General features: G+C 41.5%; 1 protein-coding gene across 8 annotated transcripts in view; it reads right to left on the reverse strand.

Moving 5' to 3' along the window:
• The window catches only part of KLF12 (Kruppel like factor 12), a 362839-nt gene that overhangs the window by 83326 nt on the left and 253830 nt on the right, over positions 1-25683 (reverse strand). For 4 of the 8 annotated variants that reach the window (XM_043533918.1, XM_037895221.2, XM_043533904.1 and 1 more), the window contains exons 5-6: positions 22238-22373; positions 9602-9661 (exon numbers count right to left, since the gene is read on the reverse strand). In XM_043533918.1, the coding sequence (XP_043389853.1) occupies positions 9602-9661; positions 22238-22373 (196 nt within the window). The remainder of the gene's footprint in view (positions 1-9601; positions 9662-22237; positions 22374-25683) is intronic. The other 4 variants (XM_043533937.1, XM_037895230.2, XM_043533927.1 and 1 more) reach the window with 1 other exon arrangement.

Raw genomic sequence — 25683 nt, forward strand, 5'->3', positions numbered from 1 at the left:
ATAGACTCTCAGTCCTAGCTGACCTGCCAGACAACGTCGAGGTCGCCTGTTCTCTTCCATCCTCGACCAATCTGCCAAGCAGATAATCGGCTACAGGAGCCCAGCACATCAACTATGGCCATCAAAGGAGCCTTCCAGACAATTAAATTGAAGGCAACAGCCCTCCAGCGTGGCGATAAGTGCTCCCATAATCAGCTGAAGTGAAAGTTCAACACCCTGGCACTTCATGATCGCGAGGAATATTATAACCAAGTAGCAGATGATGTTGAACTCAGAGTAGCCAGGAGATACTTAAAGGCAGCATTCTGCACAATCCGCAGTCTCAGCGATCAAATAGTAGTTGCTATGAATGCCATCTTGAATGACAGACCATGTTTTGTGGTCAAAGACAAAGCTGTAAAATCTAGGATCAGGTCCACCCACAACCCCAATCTCTTTGAATAATGAAACTGTCAAAGAAGTTCCAGATTTTGCTATTTGGGTTTTATACTCACCGGTTCCTCCAACTCTCACATAGAGGGTCTCCACCAGATTGCCATCGCAGCATCTGCCATGGGTTGTTGACAACAGTGGTTCTCAAAGCCGGTCCGCCACTTGTTCAGGGAAAGCCCCTGGCGCGCCGGACCGGTTTGTTTACCTGCCGTGTCTGCAGGTTCGGCTGATCGCGGCCCACTGGCTGCGGTTCACGGCTCCAGGCCAATAGGGGCTGTGGGAAGCGGCGCGGGCCAAGGGATGTGCTGGCTGCCCTTCCCACAGCCCCCATTGGCCTGGAGTGGTGAACAGCGGCCAGTGGGAGCCGCGATCGGCCGAACCTGTGGGCGTGGCAGGTAAACAAACCGGTCCGGCGCGCCAGGGGCTTTCCCTGAACAAGCGTCGGACCAGCTTTGAGAACCACTGGTTTACAACAGATATGGAATCATCCTCATCTTGGCATGACAACCAAATTCAGGATCTATTCAAGCTGTACCCTGTCCATACTGCTGTTCAATTGTGAAACATGGATACTATGTCGCTCAGATTGGGCAAACCTGGAGGCTTTCCACACAAAATGCCAACGTTATATATTGGACATAAAGTGAAATGACCTCATTTTGCATATGTTTACTGTCGCTCTGGTCTACAGTCTCCTGGGGCCATTGTCTGTAGACGGCATCTTATGCTTTTCAGACATATCGCGAGAATGCTACAAGACTTTCGAGTGAACGGCGTTCTCTGGGTGGCTTGTAACATCCGGGATAAAATTTCACTGACTGAGGGGTGGAGGCAGCTCAGAGGCAGACCCCATATTACATGGATGAATCAAGTCTGTTCCGAAATTGGACTCTCGGTCCTTTGCAGCTGCACGGGAATGGATCAAATGGCGAACGCTTGCTACGGCCGACTGTTTGGCTAAGCACTGAAGAAGAGAAGAAGAAGAGCACAGAGTCTGTTGTCCATGAGAGGTAATGTAGCTTCCGTTTTTATAAAGCACAAATGGAGTTTGGCATATCGTCAGTTTTGTAAAGGATTAAGGCTATCAAGTACCTAAACCAAGGACTCAGGCTGCACCCTAACATGCAGTTAGGGTTTCTGAGAACACAACATATCACAATAATGTGATATGCTGACAGGTATTAAGGGGTTAATCTAAGTCCTGGAGGTAATGATTTGGAACTGTCTTCCTTAAGCCATTGTGGTCTTTTAAATACAGCTTAGTTTACATTAAAATATCTTTTTAAATTTGCCTCCTCCATTGAAACCTTTTTGAGGATTCCTGGAAGGTTTGTGTGTCTTCTAAAACTGCTTCTGCAATTATCTGCTCAGGCTGCACCTCTTGCTGCAATAGCTAGTTATGACAGTATTTTGCCTTGCTGCTGCAGCATCCGCCCCTTGTTCCAGAACTCAAGATGATCCTAGTTCAAGGGAGCCACGTTACTTTCAGTCTGGCTGAGTACACCACTCTATGTCACAAATAAGCCCCTTATTTTAAAGAAAAAAGTTAAAATGAATTGCTATATTGCTATAAACTAATCTTTAAGTATAAGAGACTTAGTGTGTTAGGTCAGCAATTTACTTAAATCCCTATTTTCCACAATGTTTAGACTGGATATTATTTTATAGCAGATAGTATAATTTTGTTCTAGCTCCTTAAAAGGACCAACCACGATCTCCCTTTAAGACCAAAGTGCACCTTTGCACTTGTGCAGCCTGTATTCTTCTTGGACCCTTTATTAACATTCTTCCTTATATGCTGTTCAATGGCTGCCACAGCTGAGCTGTTCTGCACAGATTTTCAGCTCAGATGGGGGGAGGGCGTGTTAATTACAAAGAAAGATGGAGACAGGCCAGACAGCCCCTCTGGTGAACTGTCTCATACATGCGCAGCCTACTTCCTGCTGTTTTGCAGCTACAAAGATCACCTGTTGGTGTTGGCATTCACCCAAGCTGGGGCCTAGCGGAAATGACAGAATCAGCTAGAAATGAGAGCCAGCTCATATTCCAGCTACCCAAATGAGGGAAATACAAAAACAGATGATTGCAATGTGACCGAGCTGCTTCATATAGGAGCCAAGAGGGGAAAATGTAGAAAACATTTAAAAGAAAGCTCTGCTTATACTGGGTCTCTGACTGCTGCTATTTTCTCTCTACATCCACAACAGAAAAACACATCTCCACAGAGAACTCACTCTCTCCCTTCTGCCCCTGCTTGAGATGTTGGATGCTCCCAACCCTAAATAAAGTATTATAAACAAAGATCCATATGTTTTACTTAAATAATCAGCCAACTCCACTGGTTACACATGCCTGGTCACACATGCTTATTTAAAGAAAGCCTACAAAATCGAGTCTGGAAAAACAATATGCAAACCTACCTCTGACTGAAATTCATACCTGTACAGGAGAAAGACTATGCACCATTTAAGTTTCATTTCATCCTTCTAGTCAGAAAGGCAGATTAACAGTAATTAAATCAAAAAGATAACTGACATAGGCTGTCTTTTTAAATATAGGAATGTTGCCTTTTAAATGATAAAATACTTCTATACAAGATTCTGGTCATATACTATACTTCCAGAAGATACAGACTTCAAATGAGGCATTGCAAGCTATTTACAATCTGTATTTACCCAAAGCAGCAACATTCGTGACATTCAAAATGTTTAGTGGAATATCTCTGACCCTGAGTTCAAACATGTTTTGACATAATAAATACACATTCTCTAGTATGGCTTAACTGTCTTTAAAAGAGTTCGAAAGAGGTTCTTTTTTTGCCCAGTAACTCTTTTTTCAGAAAAGTAAGTGAATATTAATTTTTGACAAGGCAGGTTTTTCTTTTCCAAGCAATGGAATGAGCCCCAGAGCCTATTTCTTGCTGAGAAAACACTTCATGAATAATCAAGGCATATTTCAGTTCCTCAATAAGCACCAATTCTTCAAACCCTCAGAGTATCAGGCAGCTCTTGTAACTTTGGCCTTTCAACTGTGACACTTCTTGCCACACCCTCCTCTATTTTCACACATAGCTTCTGGCAGCTAGACAGGTAACCAGAAACCAAACCCTGGTAGTGAGAGCAAGCATGGCCTAATTTGCACATTATGAATTATTCAGGAGTTCCTGATTCCTGCACCTGCACAGAGGCAGGAAACTTGCAAGGAATGAGCATTACTCTTCTCTTGGGTTTACACAAGCTCAGTTACTGCTCAGCCACTTTGTTCTGTAACTAAGGGTTTTGGGTCTTGTACTAACCAATGAAAATGGAAAAAAAATTCTCACAGAGTCAAAAAACAGGGCAATCATTCAACTCTGTGAGAATTTTTTTTCCATTTTCATTGGTTAGTACAAGACCCAAAACTAGCTTGTCTTTGGTCTGAGATCTGAGGTACAAATTGACTCGGGGTAAGTGACTGGTCTCTTGGGCCTGGGAGCAGCCTGAATCTTTTGTGATCTTTGGTGTAAGTGACCATTTATCACTTAGTCCAAACACACAGATGTAAAGCATTAAGTCAATGCTAAGCAAAAACTTCTATACTGCATCTCCTGTTCCTACTCCCATTGCATATCTGTGGGTTTTGCTCTTTAATGCACCATCACCAACAGAGTCCTCAGTTAAAAGCTGTGCTCATTAATCACAGGCAGCTAAGCATCCTGCTTTGACTGGTTCAGTAAAAGAGATCTGCAGCAACTGATAACACAACCTTTTTAATCCTCTGTTTCAATGGAACAAGTCTAACAGAAGTGTTAAGTATTCAGGAAGGTACAGTCAATCTTTTCAAACCTTCACTCTTCTTCTTTCAGTGCCTAAATAAGTTAATTTAGACTTCTTTCAATGCAGAATGCATGATTGGTCCTACATTGCCACTATCTCATTCCTAGCCAATAACAGGTTCTCTGGGTCTTTTAAAAGTTATTTTAATTAGGCATGTAAACACGTTGTAGTCTTTGATGCTCTTTCATTCAGCATCATTAATCCCCAGCATGAAATCAATAGACTTAAAACATTTAATCATGTAGAAATGCAACCTACAAATCCACAAATGACTTTCATTCATCACGTGCATGGACAAATACCCTATAAGTTAGAGGCTATGCCTTCTTTTGCTGCCTTGGGGATCAGGCTAGTCTCTCATAGAAATAAATAAAAGGAGTACTTGTGGCACCTTAGAGACTAACCAATTTATTTGAGCATAAGCTTTCGTGAGCTACAGCTTCCGATGAAGTGAGCTGTAGCTCACGAAAGCTTATGCTCAAATAAATTGGTTAGTCTCTAAGGTGCCACAAGTACTCCTTTTCTTTTTGCGAATACAGACTAACACGGCTGTTACTCTGAAACCTGTCATAGAAATAAATAGATCCTCTCTTTGTAGATATCTGTCAATAAGAAAGAATAGTCATTAATGAGGGGGAAACGTGATTGTTTGCTAAGTCATCATGTCCCCTGTCCTGGAGTCACGTTGGTCTGATGAGACGGTCCCCTACTTATACTAATGTAGATATTTTTTTAAAACTTTTTTTGTGGTAACTAGGTCACAGAGTCTACTACATGTGCAGTAAAGGACAGTATCTTCCTCCCTACAGTGATTTAACCCTTAGCACATCACTAATTATACACATAAAAACAACACATATGGACAACAAGAACCGCTATTTTTGTTTTGTTTTATTAAAAGAGAATTTGCCCCCAGGTCATTCCCGTTAACATGTGAAGTCCGGGGCAAAGGTGCGTTTTGCTGGGAAAATTTTGCCAATGTCTCAAAGCGTACTACAACACAAAGAAGCCTTTAGAGGATTTCCTATGTGTAAGATCCTCCAAACCCATCAGGTTATAGAGAGCAACTAAAAATCTCACCAACAAGGCAGAAACCTATGGCTGGAGTGTAAACATGAAGAGCCATAGATTTCTATCTGTGGGGGGTTAAAAGGGATGGAAGATGTAAACAGGGAAGAAGGATAAAAGTAAGAGTAGTTGAATTTGGTCATATTAATCACAATTAAAAGATTAACATGAATAAGGTTTTTTAAAAAGTGCAGTATGAGACAGGCAGTGAGATGAATATCCTATGTCTCCAATGTAGTAAAACCCATTCTCCTACTGTAAGTGACTGAAGGAATGAAAACTTTATAACAAGTATGACTAATCTGTACTTTACTGTAGGTATTTTGAGCCTTAGTGAGCATTCTTGATTGGTTCTTTTGCAGTTATTCCCACTGACAATAAGGTTTATGTGCTGAGCAGCATGGAGGGAAAGGCATAGTTTAGGGAATTACTTCAAATGCCTTGGCTGTCCCTAGCTGCATTAATTTTTCATTGCCTCATTTGGGCTAAAAAAATGAGCTAAGTCTAAACTATGTAATGAGGGCATTCAAAATTGGGCAAAAAGAAGATCAAGCATTTTCTTGTGGAGGCGCTTCAAATTATTATCAGTAGCACCCTGTATTGCTGTTTATTAACATTAGAAGGAACTATTTTTAAACTTTTTTAAAACACATGGTTCAGGCTAACTGAAAAAAAGTATCACTTTTCTACTTGACAGAGGCTGGGGCGGACTCTTGATTCAAAATGACAATTCAGATCCAGACATAGGGTCAGGTTTTCAAAAAGGGGTGCTCTGCCCTGAAGCTGAGCGGCAGGAGCAATCTGAGCCCTTGCACTTCTAACTACCTAACAGCATGAGTTAGGGGTGCAACGATATATCTCAAAACGCAGAATTTAATTAAAATGTGCTAGCTTATCACAATCACTGCTTTCAGTTAGCCCTGTAAATAGCTGAAACAAAAAAGAAAAGTGCAAGTTTTTGTCTTTGAATAGTCTATGAGTCAAAGCAAATCAAGGTGAAAATAGAGTCCAGCAGGATAATTCAGACCAAGGAAATCATCCAGCTCCACAGCAGTTTGACCCTAGCTTGGCCCCAGAGGCAGCTCTACAGCTGCCAGCTAGAGATCCTGCCAAGAAGCTAGCAGAGGTGCAAGCCAAAAAGCCAGCAACAAACCCACATGCCAGTACAGGAAAGCTATATTCCAGAATTTGGCATCTGGGTCCTGCAGCTGCCAACCACTTCCCATCTGACCAAAGCTGTGCAGTGTGCTCCTAATAGAACAGCAAGAGTGAACTGTACAGGAGCAAAGAAGTACTGTCTGTAGGACACAGAGGATGAAGGAGCATCCTGTACCTACCAACCTCTGAAGTATACAAATAATGCTGCTGTATCACCAATATAATAACCTGGACCGGGAGACATATTTTCAAGGATATAGTGGGAATTGATAAATGTTTTGCTGGAAAAGAAGCAGGAGCAACACTGTGGGTATTCACGTCAATGGGAGTTTTGTTACTGACTTCCCTAGGTACAGAATTTTTGTGTTACTAAATCTGAATAAATCCATCTTTTACACTGAAAGGCCAAATAAATTTGCCTGTGTTTGGCTGCAGAACCAGTGGATTGATTTGAGCACGAATGGCCTTCAGCAGATTTCCTGAGCATGATAAGCCAGAAAAGCTTCAAGGGGCACACAGAAAATGCTTTTCCTGTGCTCCCTGAGTTATTCTGCATGACTCTCCCTACACAGAGCTCTTCTGCAAACCCACTACAGCACTGTAACCATCCCACCTGTGCTCCTCATAGGAATGAACCCACAATTTATCCCTGTGTTTCAAAATTACAAAGACACAGTACACAGAGGAGAAAAATCTTGACCCCATTGAAATCAGTGGTAAAGATTCTCTTGGCTTGTAGGGGCCAGAATTTTACTGGAAATATTTAGAAATCAGATGCTCTTTAATTAGTCGTCATGAGTTTAGTTCAGGGTTCTGGGCTTCCTCAGTGACAACTGACAATGGTACCACTTAGTCTTATATGTAAAGAATGCATCTCCCTGAACAATTTAAAAATAAATAATACAGTGACTTTCAGTATTTAAAAGACAATGCCTCAGATATCAAAATACAAAACTTGAGCATCACAGAAAAGAAAGGCTCTATATTTTTAAATGATGGTGATGTTGTTTAAAAAAGAAATTAGATGAGATTTTAAAAAATGCGTAAGAGTAAGTGCTTAGCTGTCATTGAAACTGAACGGGCATGTAGAGCTCTTGGGAACTTTTAAAAAACTTCATCCGTTGCCCCTAATTTATATTTGTGCAACCCCACTATTTCAAAGTGGTTCTACCCTATTGGGCTTCATTAATCCTTATGACTTAAATGAAAGTGCAGAATGAAATGACAGTCAGGAAGTAGAAAATAACTGTGGAATGATTGCCTATAAGAAAACAAGGGAGTACTTTTTAAAAGCCACCTTAGACAGAAGCCACATTAAGCTCCATCTTAAGAGTTAATGCTGGGAAACCCTGAAGTGATACGGCATGATTTCTGTCTCAAGTTACATATCTGTAAAATAATAATAATAATACAAATTACTTAAAAAGGGATGTTTGTTATATTACTTTACAGCTGTACAAAATTTTGTAAGCCCAAAACTTAATAGTAAGAGCAAGAATGTACTTTTATATTAAAATAATGACTATATTACAATTTTAAACATGATATGATGCAAATATACCAATTTCCCTGAAATTTCATGAAAAAAACATAATTTCAGTGACATGAAATTGTCCAAAACAAAACAAACTTCTTGAATGAAATTTCATGAAAATAAATTATTTATACAAATAGTTGCATTTAATTTATAATAATATTCATTGTTTCTGAAGACTGTTGGTATCCTCTTATTTTCCCTAACTGCAATAATCCATAACTCCAGTAAGCAAATTAAACCAACTGTGATGAGTTTTCCTTGCAGTATGATGAAGATTTAAGTGAACTGTAGGAGTTAACAATTTCATATGATATATTGAGATTATCCCATTATCCCAGATTATACCCTCGGTTACATCTGTGCAACCACACTGATGATTCCCCATTGCTTAAGTGAGGTTGCTCTTTCAACTGGCTCGAAGAAAGATATTAGGGTTGGGGTTTTCATATGAGAGCAGATATGCCAGCAATCCACTGATCAGGTTCAAATACTTACTTAAAATCAATGAGTTTATATAATTTTTTTCTTCCCAAGCAATTTTAGTGCCTTGAGCTGGCCTGAGAAGGTGAGTTACCACTGCCATTTTGTAAATGTTGGAGAAATGGGAGTTTGAAGTTTCTGTAATATAAATTTCTTTAACTATATATTAATGGATTAGGAGAATCATTTATCTATTTGACTGTTAATTTATGAATGACAAAATATAATTTCTTTCAAATGTTCTCCCTCTCTTAATTTACTGATGAAACTGAGGTCTAATTATAAATTTGAGGAATGAGATTCTTCTATAACATATTTGTTTACACTAAACATATACTGCTATGATCTAAAATAATCTAGGACATTTCATTGTATATGTTTTAAAATTTGATAAAACAAAGACAAACCAACACAAACAGTTAATCCCCATGAACATGTTATACACAATATCAATGTCATATGCATATTGGACTGCACATATGTAAGTGCTCTTTGTGCAAGCTAGACATTTACTGGAGCTCCCAATGACTTCACAGCATTTGCTGGAATATCCCACATTTTACTTCAGTGGGAATATCTAGGAGCTCAGCACTTGAAAAAGCAGGGTATTTATGTAGAGGCCAATATATGGAATTAGGAACCTAAGTTTAAACACACATTTTTGATCATTTTAGCCTCATTTCCCCCCCCCCCCCACTGAAAAAGGTATGTTGCTCTTTTGTGACAGTTGTTCTATCACACTATAACCTTGTGAACCTTGGGATCACTGGCAGTGATTAAAACCTATTTTCAATTGTGGAACCTTGTGTAAAATGACGTTGTTACTTAATTTCAAACAGTTTACTTTGGCTGTACTCTATATCTTATCAAGCATCAGAAGAGCCATGATTGTTTGTTCTATTTTCATATTTTATTTACCAGGAGTTGAAAATACTCAAACTTAACCCTTTCCCAACCCAAAACCTCTGTATCTAAGACTTGGCACAGCCCCACATGCTGTCTCTTACAAGAGCCAGCCAAAGAAAGACAGAAAGAAAGCTTAACATGAACTGCCACTAAACTTTGTCAAACACATAGAACATTATATAATACACAATAAAATACTTCATACCTGGAGTTGAAAAAACGAAAAGTGTTAACAGCTGACCTGGCACAGCCCCACATGCTCTCTCTGGAAATTGAACACAGACAATTAGGAATTTTAAGACACCCCAAACATTTCATGGGGCCTAGACAAACTGGAGGAATACCTACTGCAAAGGCAGATGGCTCAGAAATGGAAGGGAATTATAATTTTTCCCAAAACTCACTTAATACTTCTAAAAAGTCAAATGGGAGTTTTGCCATTGACTTAAATGGGAGCAGAGGCCAGCCTTAAGGTCCCAAATCTCAACAACTGATAATTCTTGTTCACTTTGAGTATTTTCTCATTAAACAAGCTATCATCCGCAAAAGAATACAATGTTAATAGGAATTTACATGAGGCAACCATTGCAAAAAGAGGGAGAGAAATTGGACGTGAATTTCCACTTCCAGAATTCTTGCTGCTAAAGTAATATAGTTCTCAATATGCCAAAAAGAAAATCTAGCTGTTAACCCTTTTTTATCAAAACTCTAACTCCAGGGACAATATATCATTTTCTACAATATTATTTGAAATTTAGCACCACTTATATATAATAACTATATAAATTCTTATGCTGTAAGTTGTAATGCATGGAATATTCCTTTACACCAGAAGTGGGCAAACTACGGCCCGTGGGACCCTCCTGCCCGGGCCCTGAGCTCCTGGCCTGGGAGGCTTGCTCCCGGCCCCTCCCCTGCTGTTCCCCCTCCCCCTCAGCCTCAGTGGGCCGCACCACGCTCTGGGCGGCTGGGCAGCACAGCTGCTGAGCCGCAGCCTAACCCGGTGCTCTGGGCGGCGTGGCTGTAGCACCGCCAGCCACCGGTGCTCCAGGCAGCGCAGGAAGGGGGTAGGGGGGTTGGATAGAGGGCAGGGGAATTCGGAAGGGTGGTCAGGGGTTGGGGGTGTGGATAGGGGTCGGGGGGTCAGAGGGCAGGGAACAGGGGGGTTTGATGGGGCATGGGTCCTGGGGGGACAGTCAGGAATGAGTGGAGGGGTTGGATGGGGCAGCAGGAGGCAGTCAGGGGTGGGAGGTCCGGAGGTGGTCAGGGGACAGAGAACAGGGGGCGGTGGATGGGGCAGGAGTCCCGGGGGGGGGGGGGGGGGGGGGGGGCTGGCAGGGGACAGGGAACAGGGGCGGGTTGGATGGGGCAGGAGTCCCAGGAAGCCATCAGGGGGCGAGAAGCGGGGGGCGGGGGGTCGGATAGGATGCAGGGGCCGGGCCACACCTGGCTGTTTGGGAAGACACAGCCTCCCCTAACTGGCCCTCCATACAATCTTGGAAACCCGATGTTTGCCTGCCCCTGCTTTACACTAATGAATTCTGATCTATTACATATGCTTGAAAAAGGAGCACTATACAGCTGGATTTCTGAAACAGTTTCACCACATAAAAAAAAAGAATCTAAGGAAAGCAAAGTCCATGAATAACTCTCTTCAGTCTTGCTACCTGTGGTTCAGACCTCAAATGTTCCATGAAACTTGTCTGAGACCAACACCCAAATAACTAGCAAAAATTAAGAAAAAAACCTTATTTCTCTAGCACACTAATAATTGAACAAAATTTCATTGGAAGCCTTAGAATGGGCCAGGCTACTGGAGGAGCTCCTTTATACAGATGTCACTGATAACATTAACATGTCCAGTGGGAGATTTTCAAAAGACACAGAGAGACACCTCCCATTGATTGTCATCATTTTCACCCCACTGATGTCCTTTTAGGCCTTTGAAAATCTCTCTCTTATTTCACACCTTAATATTTCCAAAATTGGGGAAAAAATCCAAAATATAAAAACCTCAAACATTTTTTTCTGAGATATTGCAACACTCCTTTAAATTATCCTTGATTTGTTTGTCATAAGCACATAACAAACATTATTTATCTTTTCTATTGCATGTTTCTTTGGTTTTGCCTTAATCAAGTAATAAAGATTTAATAACAGGAAAAAATCTGCTAGAGTGATGAGACAGAAAAGAACGTAATGAATTTTAAGCACAAGTAAAAGACATTAGTTCCAATGTGCCTGCCATATTGGCTTTATCTTAATGACATCTACCTATTTTCTACCATAAATCCTCTTCTCCAATCCTTTTCTTCTACAGTAAACATCTCCTGATCTTAATAGTTGCTTATCAGGCACAAAGTGAGGCATAATTTTTCTCAGAGTTGAATCAGCATATAATCAAAAGGCATTGGGATAAATACTCCTCTCAGAGGTACTCAAGTGGCTTTCATTTGAAATCCATGGAAGCTGCACACAAGCCTCCTACAGCAGAAACTGGATTCTAGTTTATACTGGCAAAATGAAACCTGGAAGTTATAATACAGAATGACACTCTCAAGCTGCACTCACCTTCCCATCTTATGCTTCACCCTGTTTCACCACTTCGGCCCAGATAACAGAAAAATAACTACTCATTAAAGATAATACAACAACACAGGCAAAAAACAGGTTTGTGAGAAAGGAAAATATTTGTCATATTGAATTTTACACAAACACAAAAGGCAGTTTTTGCATGCAGCTAAAAACTACTATTTTCTCTCTCAAAAACATTTTTTTTTTTGCTGTGAAAATGGTGAATTTCCACTAGTGACTAATTCAATTAAAACAAAAAACAACCCCACAATTCTGCACAACATTGTGAAATTTGCCATTTTTATTGAAAAATGCTATCATTCTCTGACAGAAATGACATCATTTTGCCATGAGTTTAAATCTTAGAAATATGAGTATCTACATATGAATATTCACTAAGTGGTACTTTTACCCTGCACCAGCAATTTAAATCAAGGCAGCAGGTACTAAGATACCACCTCCAGCTGCAGATAATGGAAACTCCACAAAGAACCAGCTAACAATGTTCTAGCCACTCAGCTCAATGAATTGGCTAAAAATTCGACCACCGTCTTTAATCAAAATGGAGGGATAGGATATTTACTTGCTGTGTAACAGCCACAGAATTATCACTGTGGTGATGGGGTATTTAAATAGCTCAACATTTTGACCAATGTTGACAAAATTTCAAATGTAAATTTCCTTGCCTTTAGTCTTTCCTTGCCTTTAGTCTTTTTTTTGCTCTTGCTGAAGTTAAATAGGTGATAGCACTTCAGTTCAAAGAATCCATCTGCTGTATGCATAACACAATAGTGGATTTACTCATAAGTACTATTCATTTTACAAAATGTTTCACAAATTACAAAAGAGCTGAGATCACGTTTCTAAGACAATATGGTTTGACTCCTATGTTTATATCCATGCTCAGAGGTCCAAATTGTGGTCTTAAACTGTAGTATACGAAATATGATGTTGGCATACAGAGACACTACACAATACGTTGGTGTGCTTATTCTGTATGGAAATTGCATATACATAGAACTTTATAAGCAATGTTACTAAGATTAAAATACATACTGTGGCAAGGGGAATACCACATTCTATTTTGAATAGTAAAGGCTTAGAAAGCCAATGAATATATGTTGTAAACCAGGTAGCAATTGCAGGATATGAAAACTGCTTGGTAAAGAGGACAATCTCTGTCTCAATGAAGTGAACGACTGAGAACAGATAATTTATTTGACAATAGCCTGTTTATTTTTCTGATGCTGGAATGTTCATGAGGAGATTGCGATTTTCTTGAATTTATTCACTTTTCTAATTTTCTCTATGGATTTTGAAACAAAGTTTAACACTATGGATTGATCAGGTACAGTTCGGACTCAGTGGTGAGGCTGCACACAGCCCTGACACAGCACAAGGCCTGGGCAGGCTCAACCAGGCAGGATACAAATGTGGAGGGGCTTAGTGTGGAGGGATCCAGGTGTGGGGTGAGAGGATTCTGTGTGGGACAATCTGGGTGCAGGCAGCTCAGTCAACGGTCTAGGTGTGGGGGGATCTGGATGCACAGAGGCTCGTTGGGGGGGATCCAAGTGCAGGGGCAATGGGACTCTGCAAGGGCTTCCAGATGAAAACGGTTGGGGCTCAGTAGAGGGGTCTGGGTGTGGGTGTCTCAGCAGGGGGGATCTAGGGTGCTAGGGGAGTGGGGCTTTGTGGGATGGGGATCTGGGTGCAGCTAGTTGAGGGTCAGTGGCATGGGAGGCTGGATGTCAGGGGCTCAGGGTGGTGCAGGGATGTGGGCCTCATCAGGGTGGGGATTTCACTGCAGGGGGTTCAGTGGGGGTTGGTCTGGGTGCAGGGGTGGGGTTCCGGAGGCAGGGGTTATGGGTGCAGGGGGGCTCCAGATGCAGGGGTTGAGGTTCAGTGCGGTGGGGTTTGGGTATGGAGATTTAAGAGCTAAGGGTGTATGGGGTGAGGCTTGGTGGGGGTGTCTGGGTAGGGGAGGTCCAGATGCCCAGGGGTTGGGTGGATGGGGCAGCAGCTCCTTGTACAGTAACCCCTGCCCCCACAGCTGAGGAGTGATGGGGGCAGGAAGCAGGGGAGGATGCTGAGCTTCCTGCAGCTGGGGGAGGTTTCTGGGGGTGAGCCTGACACAGCCCCTGCCACTCCTTGCAGGAGAATGGAAGTCCCATCCTCTCCTGCCTCCAGCCCAGCCGGGACTAGCAGCTGATTCTGGCTCAGGGTAGGAGCCACTGGTTGGGGTGTCCCAGCCCTAAAGTGATTTACCTCTCCACTGGCTGCTCCTGGTGCCTGAAAGGATGTACCTGTGCAGCGAGGGAGTGGTGTGTGAGTGCTCTTGCAGCTTCCCTGTCAGAAAGTCATTTTTTTTGCAGGGAAGCAAAGAAATCTGCAGGGGACATGGATTCTATGCACACACAATGGCACTGAATTCCCCCAGGAGTAGCTTCAGCCAAAACTTCAATCTTGACTCACCTATTTGTTCTTACTACAGAGATTCAGGTATTCCGTTTGACTCCAAAATCTTTGACTAATATCACCAGCTACATCTCTACTATTAGTCACTTTCTTAAACACTGCTCTGCTAAAATTCTTATTTCAGTCTTCAGCTCCTTTCATCATGACTATTGTAATTTCCTTCTGTGTGGTTTCTTTAAACACCAACTAGCCATATTTTAATGTGTCCAAAATTCTAATGTTCAACTCCACAGCCACACACCTCATTATCTTCTTGCAGGTTCACAACTGTATGTATCATCATCAGCCTGAGATAGGGTGACCATATTTCCATATGCTGAATACGGGACATGAGTAAAATTACTCGTACTCAAGCAAGTTCAACAGCAATCAAGCTGAACTATGCAGTACAAACGTTCAAATTAACATCAAGTTGACTGAGCCCTAGGTTAAATATAAATACTGTGTAGCTGGATTATTTTTATTTACCTTCTTATGTTTAAGGCTTTAGGGTTCACATGGCGAGGGGTGATACACACACGCCTACTCCCCCCACATACACACAGAGGCAGACCGACACACACCCACACCCACATACACACTGACCAACCCTCCCCTCCCTGCCCTGCCCTCTGTGCCCTCCATGCCTGGCTGGGCCCCTGGGATGGACCTGCCTCTCCTGCTACCTGGCGCCGTGTCCTCCTGAGGCAACACGTGTGGGTGCACGCAGGATCACATGCCCCTCCCCCCCAATTTCTGCCAGGGAACCTGACTGCAGAGACTTGAGCGAACCAAGCCAGAGAGGTAGCTCAGCAGGGGAGGGTGCCTAGGGGAAGAATCATAGAATATCAGGGTTGGAAGGGACCTCAGGGGTCATCTAGTCCAACCCCCTGCTCAAAGTAGGACTAATCCCCAACTAAATCATCCCCGTGCTCCCTGCGGGCAGGACCCAGGGTGGGGTGGGGTAGGGTGGGAGAAGAGGGTGCTAAGCCCCTACCCCAGGGGCTGCTGTGTACCCTGCAGGTTCGGGGTGTGAACAGTCTGGAAATTGCTCCCCTCCCCCGCCATTCCAGAGCTTAGCTGAGGGGCAGAGAGGCTTCCCTGTGCCAGGGCTGTGCAGGGCTTTGGCACATGCCGGGCTTGGCTCCTCCTGGCCAGCACCCCGCTCTGGAGGATCTTGGGCTTTCCTGGGGTGCCAGAGGCAGCGGGAGCGGGGGAAGGAAGGAGCCTGCCAGCCAGGCTGTTGGTGAGCTGAGCGCTCCCACCAGGGGCTGGCTCTCCGCACAGCGCTGGGAGTGGGACGCACCCCGCCAGGGGGGATATGGAGGAGCAGTGGAGCTGAGCGGGGTGGGGTGAAGGGGCTAAGCAGGGAGAGGATAGCAGGAGCGGAAGCACATAAAGGGCCGATGGGTGGGCAGCAGAGGCAACACGTAACTGCCCACCACCTGCCCGCACTCAGCAGCCATCGCAGCTCGCAGCACACAGCCAGTGCCCGGTGGAAAAAGGACGGGGATTGGGGCCCTGCTGGCCAAGAGCTGGCATGCAGCAGGAGCTGCACTGATGGACCACCGTGGGGAGTGGCTGGCCCCACCCGCTGCATCTTCACCCCACACCAGCCTTGCACACCCATCCCCATTGTCGGCCACTGGACCCCACCCCCCTCACCGCTGGTGGTGCGGGCGGCTGGTGAGCCGGGATCGGCCAGCAGCAGGACCCACCAGTACTGATGGTGGGGAGATAGAAAATATGGGACAATTTGCCCATTTTAAGAAAAAGTCAGGACACCTGTAGGAGGGCTTAACTATGGGACTGTCCCTTTAAAAACGGGAGGTCTGGTCACCCTAGCCTGAGACTCCAGTTGGTAGGAACAGAAGCAGCCAAAGCCGGGATGGTTGCACCGGGGTTGAGCAGGTAAAATGGGTCCCAGCCAAGGCCACACCTCCCCCTAGCATCTTCCCTAGATCCAGTACTGTGGGAGGGGAGACCACCCTCGCTCTGGAGGCATTAAGACCCAGGTGGTCCCCACCTCCCACCACATGGGCTTGGGAGAATACTGCAAAGAGGAGCTAGCCAGACCCCAGCCAGTAGACGGGACCTTTGGTCCTTTGAACATCCAGAGAACTTGCCACAGTTTTGACTGGACTTTCTCTGACTTGTGCTGATTGACTGTTTGCTCCAGCTCTTCAAGTTCCGGCTGCTCTTTCTAACAATTTCTTCACCTCATTTTCACTCCACACCATCCTTCCTTGTGCTGTTCCACTCATCCTCTTCCTTTCAGCTTACTCCTTCCTAGCTACCCCTCCCTCAAAAACTGTAGAACTAACATGTCGTTTGGTGCCATCACACTGTTCACTCTGCTTGTGTGTTGGCCCTCTTTCCCGATTCTGTGTCTGTCTTGTCTATGCTTATCTAAGCTCTTTGGGGCAGGGACTTTCTACTGCTTTGTTCAGGGGTAGAAGACAGGCATTCCTGATTCCAGCTCTTCTCTGATTTGTTCTGTGGCCTTGGGCAAGTCACTAACCTGAGGATAATAAGTCTTATTTTCCTACCACACCAGGGACCTATAAGCTTTAATTAGCTAAAGTTTGAAAATCACTTTGAAGAGGAAAACTGCTATGTAAATGCCTATTATATAAATTAATAAGCTACAAAATCAGTAGTGTGCAATAGTTTAAAAAATGCAAATTTAGGTAAACATCTTTAGGAATATAAAATCCCAATATGCTATAGTTTAATAACTAACATAAAGTAACAGGCAATGCTTAGATCAAAACTAAAACCTTACAGGAGACAATTAAATGGTGACCCAAAATGTAGAACTTTATAGAGTCTAGGAAACAGGATCTTTAAAAGTTATTTTGTTTGTGGCGGGTGGAAGATATGAAAGGGAGTGAGACACACACACAGAGAATCCTCATTAACTACACAGTATTTCTGCAGATTCTCTAAAAGTTGTTGTTCTTTTGTAAACATCCAGACTTTGATTAAAGTTTTGTGCTTGAATCCTGGCCCCAATAAATTCAGTGGCAAAACTTCCGTGGGCTTCAAGAGACACAGGATTTAACCTATAACGGTTTTATTAAACTCAGTTCTTTCTCCCAACTTATTTAGCACACAATTTAAATATTTTCCTTTTAAAGAAAATATTACTACATGTAATGGTATGGTATAAATATGTACTCAAGCTTAATGTCTAGCATTTGAAAGTGATGCAGAAGCAGAGAATATACACCTTAACGTCACTGTTCTTTGCTACATCCTAATTTATTCAACAGTTATGCGTCACTAACCCTTGTAGTGGAGACAGGAAAAAATAATTTCTTGTAGACCAAGCTAAAAGGGTGTTTTTGTTTGTTTGCTTTTTCAAATTAGCTTTCTTCCAGGAACAATTTGACAGTATCTCAGTTTCCTAATATATCATCATTTAAACAATACTATATCCTTTCAAAACAGACAGTTATGTCAATTTTGCATGAACTTGCTTTTGATTTATAGCTTCAGTCAACCTGGCACTTGTTCAAGGAAATCACTGACTGATGTGAAATCTGTTATCCTGGCAAGAGGTTCTTTCAGATACACTAGCAAATTTCCACACCAATGCCCCGAACCGATGTGCATGCGCCAAACAATACTGTTTGATTGTACTGACCAACTTGCAAATTAAACTAATTTTTTTGTTTTGCACAAATTGTCCAAAACTATTGCAACGTGCAAGAGGTACTTTATCACCTTTATAAAGAGAACAGATGGGGTTAAAATCATCAAGAAATCTATTCTTAAACAGCAGGCATGGTCATTTAGCATTGCTACAGCCTATGAAGCATACCAAGTACACGAAGAGCTGTTCTATAAATATGTACAGGCCCTGAAAGTTCTGATGCTGTTGTGTTAGGATCCTTTAATATAGCTTTAGGAACACATATGATTATGAGAATTACAATTCTGTGATCTATTATGTGTTGTAAATGGCCACAGTAAATATACTGAATGAAATTAAATGACAGGCATATTAAATGCATATTAAATGATGAACAATCTTGTTCAGAGAAAGAATGGTCCAGAGTTAGGACACCAGCCTAAGATCTGAGAGACCCAGGGTCAGTTCCCTGCTCTGCTACAGACTTACTGTGTGAACCTAGATACATCACTTAGCCTCTCTATGCTTCACTTCCCCAACTATAAAATCATCCCATCAAATCTATGCAAATTTTCAAAGTGAGCAGCAACAAGTGGTTATGGTTTCACAGAGGATAGATGTACTGCCTGAGGAAGCAATGCTCCTGCAAATGTTGAAAAACACCTTCATTTACAGCGCCTGGAGACTCAAGACAAAGCCCTTTGTAACTAGAACAACAAACTGAAGTGAAAGATCTCTAATATGCACAGGGCAGAAGTAGTAATGGCATTGGCTGAAGCAGGGAAAGAGACAGTACAAGTGTGAAAAATGAATGGATGACGGGAACACAACTGTAAATCTCAGGATTAAAAAACATCCATATGTTTATTTAAGTTAGGGGGGGTATAAGGAGACTCTGATCTGAACTTTACACACTATGTCTAACACTGCTACACATACAGTATTACTGGTCCCATACCCAAGCTGCCTATTAGGTCTACAGTGGTATTCCTTTCCCATCAAAATGATCATCAAAATGAAAGTCTAATAAAAAGCAAAGCCCCTTCTTACACATACTGTTTCTTTAGCTAGTGAATTTCCTTTCAAACTTTCACTGAATTTCCCCATAGTTAACTCCACCTGGTGGATTTAGTTACTCCAGGTGAGTTGGCAGCCATTCACTTCATGGCACTTGGGGTTAACATAGAGGATGGCTGTTTTCTATAATTCACTGTTTTATCAAAATTAATTCATGCTAAACAAATGTTTTGAGCAAATATGTTAAACTAAGCAACCATATTTTGCATACAAACTCACCAGCGATCACAATGAAAGACAAATTATGGTAGATATAGCAGCGAAAGACATATATATTCCTTATAAAGTTTAATTTCTGAAAGTGGAGTAGGAAAAGGCCCATTTCTGTCTAGCACCTCGTACTATTCATTATACCTGCTGGCCAATTTTTCATTTCTTAAAAAAGTCAAGATTGCACAATATCAGACCCATAAAGCATAGAAAAATGTCATTGGCATGCAGATCCCACCATGCCTTTGGGGGTGTGGTCTGTCCTCTCAACGCCTGTCCCACAATCTGGCACTTACAGGCATGGCAGGATCCCCTTACTGCTTTAGTCAAACACAAGTTATTGGCCTTGAAACACGGGAAATTGGGTGAAATTTAAGGGACTGTGACAGACTGGAGATCAGACTAGATGACCTAATGTTCCCTTCTGGCCTGAAACTCTATGACTATCTTAAATATTACGTTAATTCTCTATTTAATTTTCAGAAGAAACTTAATATCTCACTTGTGAAACAACATGTTCTAGAAGACCTATGGCACCAGGCAATCACCTGTATATCCAAGGATGGAAACAGATTGATTGAGATAGGTGCAATATACTGACACTTCTTTCCAGATTTGTAGAATCTGCATATGTGGTGTATATGACAAGAGATATATGAAGGAAATATGATAAATTTACAAATCACTGTCAAATTAGATTTCCTTAGTGTGGCTTTTGACGCAAACTAACAGATTACTATTTAAATAAAAACTGTAGCAAGAAAGCAAGAATGTGTTGATTTTAGGTAACTGAATGTCTTAATTCAATTCTTAATCTCGAGATCTGGTCAAACAATATTCAACACATTTCTCCCCTACATCCCCCAAAATAAATCATGGAATACATTATTAGCAAAAAAAAAAAAAAAAAGCTTTTATAGTTTGACCAGTTTTACAGATGTTCAAATAACATTAATCAATTAAAATAACTAACATTTGCCTGCCAATCACACATTAAAATATTTGCAATCCAACCTCTCTTCCCTCGGCACTATTTAGCACAAAATAGATTCATTTTGGGTTACTTTTATTTTTCTGTCTTACTACACATTCTATAAACTGAAAGGCGCTTCTGGTCCTGGGATTTGTAACCAGTAAATCCAGAATGTTGTGCTAAATCATCAAGCAAACAGAGCCATCAACAGTGAGACATCTTTCCCCCACCTTGCCCTGCTGAGAACTTCCTCAGCGTATTGAAAGAGGCCAATTAAAGCAACAGAGAGAACACAATGTCCTCTCCATAATTTAATCCCTCTTTGCCTGAGTGGGATATAAATTGGTGCTTGGTTGTTATTGTGGTTGACTGGAATCTGAGCGAATCAAAATCTTTCTCTCCACAATGAGCTAGGGGTGTGATTTCCCTGCTTGTGGACACATACTTGTGCTAGCTCTCATCAAGCTAGTGTGAATATCAATACCAGTGTAGCCACCACAAAGGCATGGCACGTACAGGTTTCAGGTAGGTTTGTACTCAGCACGGCTCTCCGGTGCTTCTGCTGCCAGTGCTACTGGGGCTATGCTGCTATCTATACTCGGGATAGCTAGAAGGGAGCTAGCTTGATATGTGTACACTAGCCGATGAATCACAATGCTAACTCATAGTGTAAACATAGCCAAAGTCTCACTGGTGAATCCCATGCTGGGTTATTCAGTTCTGAGAGGCAGGCCCGCCCTGGGATGTGATGACTTATGAGGTTAGCCATATCCTCACACACTATCAGCCATCAATTCTCCATGCAGGATAATCTATCCTGCCAATGCACAGACTCTCTTTTTTGTGTGGTATCAGGGACAAAGTAAAAAAAAAAAAAATTCTGGGGTTGGATCAGATGCACCCCACCTGCCCAAATTATGCAAAAAATGTATTCACCCAATATGTAACGCCTCAGACTTGTTTGAGCAAATAACGTATCACTTTGCAACAACCAACTTTTTGGCTGATTCTAGTAAGTAAAAAAAGTCAGAGTTATCTAATTGTTCTAGTGCCTTTAAACCCACAGTGAAGTTTCTCGATGCATTCACGACAAGCATTGTTTAGTATTTTAATCTCAATTCCAAAACTTCCATCCTTTGATTTATTCAGCTGAAAGAATATATTAATTTTGAGCCTGGAGACTCAAATTCTATTTCTGGCTCTGCTTCACACTTCCAGCTTGATCTTTATACTTTATCTCATTTTCCTCACCTATAAAATGGGGCTGGTAATACTTATTTACCTCACAGTGGGTTACCTTCTAGCTGCCTTGGTGATGGAGCAAGCTCATGCATCAATAAATTTAATAAATACAATTCAAGCAAACTTTTTATGAAAAAAAAAACACAATAATGAAAGAAAAATTGAATTAAAGAGTTATAATTTGCCTAAAATTAAACAGAAAAATAAAAGTAATGGAAAAACCTGACTGGAGTTTTTTACTAATTTTCTTTCATGTACGATCTTCCTTCAGAAAACTGTAGATAGTTCTCTCTAGAAAGCAACCGTGAGAGACCTCCCAATTCTGCCATGAGCCAAGGAAATTTTTTTAGACAAACCGAATAATTTAACAAGGTATCCCCCCTTAAACAAAAACACCAAAACTTTGCAGTTGTATAAAGGAGAAGAAAGAATTTCACTCTGAAATTTGTTCAAACAATGATTCAGGACCACCAAAAAAAAAAAAAAAATTAAAAAAAAAGAGAGAGAGACAACAATCTCCTCCTGAAGGGACTGAAGCTGAACAGAAAGATGCTGCCATGTATGCTGGCTCAGAGCTCGGATGACATATCTGCAGAAAAGCTGATGACTGGTGTTTCCGTTAGCCATTGAACACCTTGGCAATACTTATCTCATCCTGAGAACGTGATACTTACTCTTGTACAGCTCTGGCTATGGAGAGGGCCGTGGATCCAGTTTCATTAACACTATCTAAGGTCACATTTGGCAGGTCATCATCGTCACTGTCACTTTTAATTTGCCTGGGAGATATGCCTCGGGGGTCCATTTGTGCTGGAAAAGAGACATATAATGGATTAAAGTTAGTGTGATGAAACGAATCTTGTCCCAGAACAACATTAGGGTGTACCACACTTCCATACTGTTATACTGTATATAGCACCTTTCTCCTTTAGCTTCACAAGTCAGATGATGAATATATGAAATCAGGTAATGTATCTATAGCTTCTGTTAGCTACAGATACACACAAACATATTTGTAAATGCATACAATCATAGAATCATAGAATATCAGGGTTGGAAGGGACCTCAGGAGGTCATCTAGTCCAACCCCCTGCTCAAAGCAGGACCTAATCCCCAATGTCAATATATGTATTTTATATATATGGATACTGCATACCCAAGAACCATTAAAATGAAATAAAATTGCACACATATTACTCTTTAAACATGCATTTTACCTTTAAGTCATTAATTGTTGTTGTCTTTTGGGGATGTTTTTTGGTTTCATTTGTATGATTCTTCCAGATGGAGATTTAGGGTAAAAATTTAGTGGTCACTTTTGCCAGTCTTGAGACATCTAAGACCTGATTTTTCAGAAAAGCAGAGCACTTCCAGCTAGGGTGATCAGATGTCCCGATTTTATAGGGACAGTCCCGATTTTTGGGTCTTTTTCTTATATAGGCTCCTATTACCCTCCACCCCATGTCCCGATTTTTCACATTTGCTATCTGGTCACCCTACTTGTAGCTTTCACTCAAAATCAAACAGTGATCTCTCAAGTGCTCCTTGGAGAGGAAGAACGGCCCAGTGGTTAGGGTGCTATCCTGGGTCTGTGTAGAGACTCAAGTCCAATTCCCTGCTCTATTGCAGATTGCATATGTGACCCTGTATTTCAGTTCCCAACTTTAAAATGGGGACAAAGTACTTTACTACTTCACAATGGTATTATGATACATTAAAGATTGCGAGGCATTCAGATACTCCTGTGATATGGGCCCCATAAATAGATCGAATTCCCAAGAATCAGTTGCCACTTGAGAACGTCGGTCTTAATGTTTAGTTTATCAATGCACTGTGCACAGCCTTTGGGCACAGTTGTCATTTCTATTTTTTTGTTAAAGATCTTAATAAAGACGATATTTTAAAAAAACCATTCAGTAGGCTAACATAGTAAGTCAGATATTTACATATCAAGAAATACAGTAGTGGGTGCTCTTACAGAGGGATTGTTGACACTGACAACAATAAAATCTATACCATATAACTGCACTGAGACATATATTGACTGTATTTCAATTTTTGAAAAGTCATTGGTAACATGCTTCATTGTTCCAAAACTACAAGCACCATATTCTAGTCACACATTGCATACTGTAGTATACAACGTGTGTTTAAACATCAGTTGCCAACATAAGCTGGCAACTTGATTTAAAAGTTATTGATTGCTCATCACATCTGATTTTACCAGAAAGAAAAATCAATCAGAAAGAAATGTGATGTTTGAGAATTCCTGATTGCCAAATGGCTATGGGGTATTAGAAGCAATTGTAAAATGTGAAATAATTACCATCAACGTTAACTATTTTTGCTAATTTTTAAAAGTGAAACTTGTTGCTTGTTACACTAGTTATATAATTATAAGAAGCAGATAGTTACATGTCATTACATGTGCGAAAAATAAATATGTGAAGTTAATGAAGTTTAAATTAAAAAGAACAAAACATATTGCACTTGCTATTTTCAGCTAACAGCAGCTTAGTCTTTCTCCCCTGTAACATGAAGGCCAAATCAAAGCCTCCTGGCTGTTTACACTCAAATGTAGCTTTGTGAAAGATGTTTAACTGTTAGTTTATGATGCAACTGCCATTATATATTAATTTTGTACATTTAACTTTGCTTATTCTTAAATAAAAGGAGCTGGGTTAATTAAAGAAGAAAACTGTCTTAGGTATGTTTATTCATTACACAACATGCCGTCTAGTCATTTTATGATGTGGTATTGCCGACTCTTGAGATTTTGTCGCATGTCTCAATATTTGATGTTTTTTCTTAAAGCACCAGGTACTTGAGGCATGTGATGAGGTGAAAATCTCATTTAATTTTAAAAACTAAGTTTCTAGCCCTTATGGTTGCAGAAAAATGCTTGAATATGTGACCCAAGTGTCCCTAAAGACTCAAATACCAGAAAGCAAATAAAAGAATCAAAATGTATTATCTTTCAAAAATCTCATTATTTTAAAGCCAATTTCATGATTTTGAGACTTGAATCGTGATTTTTTTTTAATGTTTGCGGTGGGCAATACTGATTATGTTGCATACTTAATAGGACAAATGCTCCTCCATGTTATGCTGCTGCAGCCTTGCTGAAGTTAAAGGGATTGCATTGTGGTAATAGAGCATAATTTGGCCCACTGGGCACAGCTTGCATAACTGCGAGTCTATGATCATGACAACACCTGGTGTCTTGAGTTGCGTATTCTCTGCAAAGTGTAGGATCTTCCACGCTTTCAAAATACTGGAAATCAAAATGCTGCGGTGGGGGACTTCAGAACTGTTAGCACAGAGGAGTGATTTTTCAATCTAATTTATGGTGATGGCTAATTGGATTGATGCCAAATTGTATAAAATCCACACTTTAGCATTAAGGAATTTATTTCTATTCCCTCTCATTTTTTTCTAATCTGTCAGACTCCATACCCATCATCTCAGCATTCTTCTTAGTTCCCCCTCTCCATATGTGGCCTCTGCTCCTCCCCGTTACCACATAACTGCAGTTCTCTTATGTCTCCTTATAGCGGTCACCCCCTTTTTTGCTCTTCTCTCTCCCTTTGTGCCCACTTTCCTATTTCTAAACAGACGTGCAGCCACTAGGATGGCTTTCACAGGTCTCTGGAGAGGAAGTTGGCTCCTTGCCTCGTAAACTGTCACACAATGGCCTAATGTTTTCAAAGAACTCAGTGAGGCTCTCAGCAGGGTGGATTCTACCCCTCTTCTTCAGGTTTTATCACACAAGTTGGTGACAATTGGTTGAGCGCATGGTGAGCCCAGAAGGCTGAGCTCCGACTTTTCCATCCCATTGTTTCTCAGAGCAGCTGCAACTGCTGCGGGGAAATGCAGCAACTAAATCTATTCTTCTCCCCATAAGACTCTTACAGGTAACTGATTAGTTGACGCCCGTATAGAGAGATCTCCTGCTCACCTGTGACTACAGTGTCCAAGCTGCACAGCAGAATTCTTCTGCTTGGGGCTGTGGGTGGGAAGTAGATATGCAAGAGTACCTGCAAAGCGGCTCCACAGCCTGTGAATTTGGAATCCCATAAAACAATATAATTTTTGGCTCCAATCCAGCAATTAACTGCTG

This window comes from Chelonia mydas, chromosome 1 (genome assembly GCF_015237465.2).
Source record: "Chelonia mydas isolate rCheMyd1 chromosome 1, rCheMyd1.pri.v2, whole genome shotgun sequence".
Lineage (NCBI taxonomy): Eukaryota > Metazoa > Chordata > Testudines > Cheloniidae > Chelonia > Chelonia mydas.